The sequence below is a fragment of the Hippocampus comes genome, unplaced genomic scaffold, assembly GCF_001891065.2.
Source record: "Hippocampus comes isolate QL1 unplaced genomic scaffold, H_comes_QL1_v1.1 scaffold118, whole genome shotgun sequence".
Classification (NCBI taxonomy): domain Eukaryota; kingdom Metazoa; phylum Chordata; class Actinopteri; order Syngnathiformes; family Syngnathidae; genus Hippocampus; species Hippocampus comes.
Window position 1 is genome coordinate 983,116 of NW_017805461.1, and position 6,139 is coordinate 989,254.

The 6,139-nt window shown below is 40.2% G+C and overlaps 1 protein-coding gene across 2 annotated transcripts in view; it reads left to right on the forward strand.

Annotated features, from left to right (window-relative positions):
• The first annotated feature begins 1,040 nt into the window (after positions 1 to 1,040).
• The window catches only part of gfpt2 (glutamine-fructose-6-phosphate transaminase 2), a 25,522-nt gene continuing 20,423 nt past the window's right edge, over positions 1,041 to 6,139 (forward strand). The window contains exon 1 of one of the 2 annotated variants that reach the window (XM_019874777.1): positions 1,041 to 1,132. In XM_019874777.1, coding sequence (XP_019730336.1) covers positions 1,108 to 1,132 — 25 coding nt within the window. In that variant the 5' untranslated portion in view covers positions 1,041 to 1,107. Of the gene's footprint in view, positions 1,133 to 5,301; positions 5,548 to 6,139 lie in introns of those variants that run through there. The other variant, XM_019874779.1, reaches the window with a different exon arrangement.

Consider the following 6,139-nt stretch of genomic DNA (forward strand, 5'->3'; position numbering starts at 1 on the left):
CGCAACCCTTTCACACCGAGTGACTACAATGTGAAAAAGGTTTAAGTCAGCAGCCTGTTACAATAGTTCAGCTAACTTTCTTGATTTGTCCTTTCGTTCTACTCATTGTATTCACTTTGCATTATATTGAACCATTTACACTATTTACAGTGTTCAGCGGTGACATTTTTGAATAAACCATATAACCATGAGGGACTTTGTCACCAACACAGAGCTGGCAGGCATCCCCTCGGCAATGAAAGCATCACAAAAGCAATATGGAGTGGGAGGGTGAGCCGAAGCAAACATGAAGAAAAGTGAAACGAGAGAGAGGACTAACTTGGACAGTTTTGGAGCAGTGGTGTTCAAACTTTCCCAAAATCTGATGATGAGGCCACTACATTTCCACACTCAGTTCAAGGGGGCACTTTGCACATTGTTAGGTTAAGTGAACCCTCTAATTTGTCCCTAGGTGTGATTGTGAGTACAGATCGTTGTTTGTCCATGTGTGCCCTGCGATTGGCTGGCAAACAGTTCAGGGTGTATCCCCCCCCCCCCCACTGCCCGAATACAGCTGGGATAGGCTCCAGCATGCCCGCGAACCTTGTGAGGATAAGCGGATTAGAGGATGGATGGATGAGGGTAATCAAATTAGAAAAAAACAGCAAAATGTAAAATAACAGTAAAATGCTGGCAAACTTGCTGCCAGTATTTAGCGGTAAACAAAGACAATGCAGCAATATACTGTAATTCAGTGAACTCAGTAGCTGTCCAGTAAAATAATATTTTTCACTACAAATTTACAGTGCCGCTTTGTGCTTTAAAGCTCTTCTTTTCCAAATAGTAGAGAGAACTTTGTTCTTCTTGATACCCTTAGAGCCCCATTCTGTGACATCACCTTGAAAGAGATTTTATAATGGAGTTTTGTGACATGGAGATGATGATCAGAGAGTACATGTCATTTATAATGGATCTGAGTGGATAACAAAGTCACATTGCAAACATCATACTGTGCTGTATTAAGCCTTTAAGCCTGCTGAGGAATGCGGCGGCTGCCTTGTCTTTGCTGGCTTTCACTCACGCAAACCTCAAGAATCATTCAAATATTTATATGAAGACCTTTGTTATATGAGTGGGTGCAACGCAACTTCAGGTAAATACTGATAATAACACTCAAGAACTTTGCAATGCTAGTGGACTTGCGGGATGATTCATGAAGGTGTGACCTATTTTCTTTCATTCCCCCGTGCTCATTAAAATGATCGTCTGCCTTACATCTCATTAAGGTGAATGTGGTTTGGGCAGCGAAAGGTGAACCATGTGACTGAGCCAACATGTTGCCAAACGTTGATCAATTTGGTCATTATCTGTCATTTTCATTGTGTTATTCCCTTTTTACCTCATTGTCCAAGACCAGTGGTCCCCAACAACCAGTACATTTGGGACTGGGCTACACAGATAAATTGGAGGAGGAAAAAAATAACATGAATATATGCTTTGTTTTTTAAATTTTTATTCTTTTGTTTTTGTTTTGTTTTTTTAATTGGACTATATAAATCCTGATATTATATGCTCCTCCCACCCATGGTGATGAGTTTCCGATTGGCAATATAGTTGAGCATCATTGTACGATTTTTTTTTGTGACAGCTTAGCTCAGATCATTGAGGTATATCCTATGTTGCGGCCAATGAACTTAAAAGGCTAATGTAATCAAAGTAATCAAAGTATTAAAACATTGTAAACAGCAATTTATTGGGACCATAAAGCAGTGTTTCCAAAGCACACATTGCAGGGGTTGCATGGAAACATTGATTTATTTCCCACACCTGTGGCTCAGCACGCCAAAATCACAACGGCCCTGTGTCAACTCAAGTGTCTCATTCATGCTCAGATGACTGATGAAAAGAAAGTAAAACTGCTATAGTGGGTCTGACTATTATGAATGCTCAGGGTGTTGTTCCTTATATTTAAATGTTAAATGCCTGTGTACTGTTCTCGCTAAGACGTATAGGTTTAGGGCAGTGGTATCCAAACTCTGTCCTCAAGGGATGCTGTCCTGTCTGTTGTCTAGCTCTCTTGGCTGCAACACATTTGATTCAAATAATCAGGATGGTTCCAATGCTGCTTCAGAGCTGATCATTTGAACCAGGTATGTTACAGCCAGGAGAGATGGAAAACAGGCAGGACAACGGCCCGCCAGGCATGGAGCTGAAAAATACCTGGTTTAGGGGTTCGGGCACGTTTAGAAATACGCTCCAGATTATTAATAGTTTACATAGTAAACTGATTCAATTTTAATAATCGGTTGTGTGTCATCCTAATTTCAGAAAATTGCCAAAACATATAGAGTGGGGGCGGGCGTACTCATAGTATGACAAATAAATTAGGTTGTACATGAGCCAAAAAAGGGTAGGGAACCACTGCCCTAAAGATGTACACGCATGTAAATGTCACTCAGTTTCTTATCATTTGGCATCTAGTGTGAAATGTTGCCTTGTTTAATGACTTTTGAACGAGAAAATCCAGAAGGGGTGGTAGTTATCAATGTGATAAGGCTCACACTTTACTCCATGGTGGGAAACCGTCCATGGTGTATTGTACAGGAACTGCTTTATTTCTGCGGTTATGGAGCATATTCAAGATTGATACAATTGTCTTACATCCGTGCAAGAGTTTGTAGATTTGGAATTGATGGTGACTGGCTTGAGTCAGATTCATTCAGCCATAATGATACGATTTCATCTGCGGACTTGTTTGGGTCTAGCTGTTGACATGTTGGACTTATAAATCATTATTCAATAAGACATGCACTATGGGCACATGTATTCCAGAGTCCGGTTAATAGACACAGATGATAAGGCAGCAGTCTCGATAAAACGGGAGTGGAAAAATTGACTCCTTCAGATAAGAAAAAAACCCATCTAATTTCTTCTGTAAAATCCAGGAGCATGGTTAAATAAATAGCTTCCAGTCAATCTTAATTTTGGTGTTATATTTGGTTTTAGAAGTGCAAAAATATGAGGAGTACTTTGATTTCACTCATTAAATCTCCTGCCACTATGATGGAGGATTGTTAAACTCCCACTGGGTGCAAGCACCTTAAAAAAAAATTTAAATGCTGACATATTTGTTTTATTCTTCATCAGAGCAGAGCGACTCCTTGCAGGGGGGCTTTGTCGAACAACTCTCATGTTTGCAATTAAAATAAAAATATAATGTGGAGTTTACGTTCGCTGTTTGAAAACACTAAATCAAGGACTTAAAGTGTCACACAGACACTTGCACTTCTAGCTCATTACAGTGGCTGTGTTTTTGGAGGCGCCACTCAAACCCCAACACCTCACCCTCACAGTTGGGAAGGTGAAAGTGCACCACATTTCCAGGGTGATTTATGTTGAGTGCAGCTTTGTTGCTGGGTCAGCATGTTTCACTCATACAGTTTGACAGGCTTTTGGTCAGTGTGTGTGGCCCAACAAACCTCTGCATAGCTCAAAAAAATATACGTCCGCCCAAGGCCTAAAGAGTGATTTATAGGGTATTTTGAAGGCCTATGTCGAAATTATAATCAATCATAAACCCTTCACAATATCAACAGAAGTCAATAATACGCTGGAAAACACTATATATATTTTCACTGTCAGAATCCACAATAAATAAAACATTTATGATCACAAATACAAGGTTTTATACCAAGCAGCTAACCACGAACATCCAAGAACAATTGACTAGACTAGAAAATATCCCCCCCCCCTCAAAAAAAAAGTGTTTCTATGTTTTTTTTTGACAGATAATGGTAAGGTACAACATTTTATGCCATACTCCACTTATGTTCAGACAAATGTTACACAGGTGATAGGGCAGAGTTTCACATTTTAGTTGTAAGTTGACATTTACGGAAATCCAACGCAAAACGTTTGGAAGGCAAAGACATGGAATACTCTGAAATTATATACAGATCGATGTTTCACTGTAGGTATGGTGGTTTTTCAGTTGATGCTGAATTTGGCCTCTATTTTAAAAGAATACAGTACTCATGGTTTGGTATGATGGTAACAGTATCATACTTGGGGGATATTTTTCTTCAACTTGAGCTGGAATTTAGCAAGGTATAGGGACTAAAGACCTGTTCCAACTCAGTCAATATTTGACATAAAAACCTTGTACCAGTACGTTTGTTGAGGAGGAAGTTCCCCTTTCAGAATGATATTGACCCAAAGCAAATCTGATGGCCAAGCCGCCTCATCTGGCTCCTCTTGACGTGGAGCTTAACACTGAGCCCCTCCCGGATGACCAAGCTTCTCACTTTACCGTAGATGATAAAATACCTAAATCACTGGCAATTGTACATTGAGGAACATTGTCCTTAAACTGTTTGACTATTTTCTCACGCAATTGTCCACAAAGAGGTGAACCTCATCCCATCTTTGCTTATGAATGACTGAGCAACTCAAGGAAGCTCCTTTTATACCCAGTCATGGCACCCACCTGTTCCCTGGTAGACTGTTAGCCTATGGGATGTTCAAAAGAGGTTTTTGATTAACATTCTGCCAGTCTTTGTTAGCCTCCTGCCCCAACTTTTTTGGAATGTATTGCTGATGCAAAATTCATAATTAATGATTATTTGCGAAAAAAAAAGTTTATCAGTTTGAACATTAAATACAAATATCTTGTCTTTGTAGTGTATTCAATTGAATATAGGTTGATCATGATTTGCAAATCATTGTATTCTGCTTTTATTTATGTTTAACACAACATCCCAACTTCACTGGAGTTGTACAGATTGCTACAGATTTTTCTTTGCTCGTTGAACTTCTTTTCTTCTTACTCTACCCAGTCAGAGGATGGACTCATGCTGACGTTGTAGTGGGCCAGGTAGCTGACCCCCAAATCCCACTGCTAATACAGTAAATCACATTGGCACACACTCCTGATTCTGAATTCCCTGGGTCAATTACATTGGCATGAAAGCACATAGATGCTGAAATCTGATTTGACAAAAGAAAAAGCCAACATCCACGTACACATTCTGAAAACAGTGCAGCTAAATGTAATGAACACAAAGTAAATGGAACCGACTATAGGGAATTAATTCATATAATCTCATGGAAGAAATTAAAATTTAGGAGGTTGTCATTGCAGACGTGCTCAACAGTAATGCAGGCAACATGGCTGAGTGGATGGATGATGGTGATGATGATGATGATGATGATTATTATTAGTAGTTGCCGTAGTATTATTATGATTAGTTCTTGTTGCAGTAGTAATAGTAGTAGTAGTAGTGAGATGTTGAGCAGTTCAAACTGAGTTGATATTCCGTGATTGCTGTCTACACAAGTTGGCCTACGTGTGTCGCGTGATGTGACAGATGTGGATTCGAGAGGACTTGGGAGGCGTCAATAGGGGTGGGGACGCCCGCTGCCTCACCAGGAAACACCGTTTAAATGCTCACTGCCAGTTTACCGTGCGCATACTTAGAGCGAGAGAAGCATCATCATCCTACTCCCACTGAAAATAAACCTCCATTTTTTTCCCTACAAACCCACTTTTCAAGGCTCGAGCCATGTGCGGTAAGTGTTGCATTTTTTCCTCTGACTTCATTTTATTCTACGTGTTCTTGGAGTTGTAGCGCTTTACACGCACAAATCACAATTTACAGTTGAGGGGCTTACATTGACTTGTGGATGTGTATTCAATTCTGTGTCTGTATTGCCAAGACGTTTCAGATCAAAGAAGCCCTGTTAACGTTGAGACCTTAATTTACTGTATTTTTTTTTTCTGGCTCTGTAACTACTCTGAGCTGCAACGTGTCTTGTGTTCCCCCCCGCCACCACCAGGCTACTTACTCCAGTTTTAACAAGCCTCGCTGCAGATGCATTATAGAGCTACGTGAATATTGTTTCGTGATTTGGGAATACTTTGCAAAGCGATGAAGTGGTCCGGATTATGACAATCTCTAGTGTAATAACTCAGCGGCACGACGTTTACAACCTAAAGTCAATCGTTAACCAATTTTTTACCCCCCCTCAACCTTCTCCACAACCTGCTTAACTGGCTGCTTGAACACTACTTACTATGTCTACTTTCCCTATAGGCAGCATGTATACGTGTGTCTATCTGTGTGTGTGTGTGTGTGTGTGTGTGTGTGTGTGTGTGTGTGTG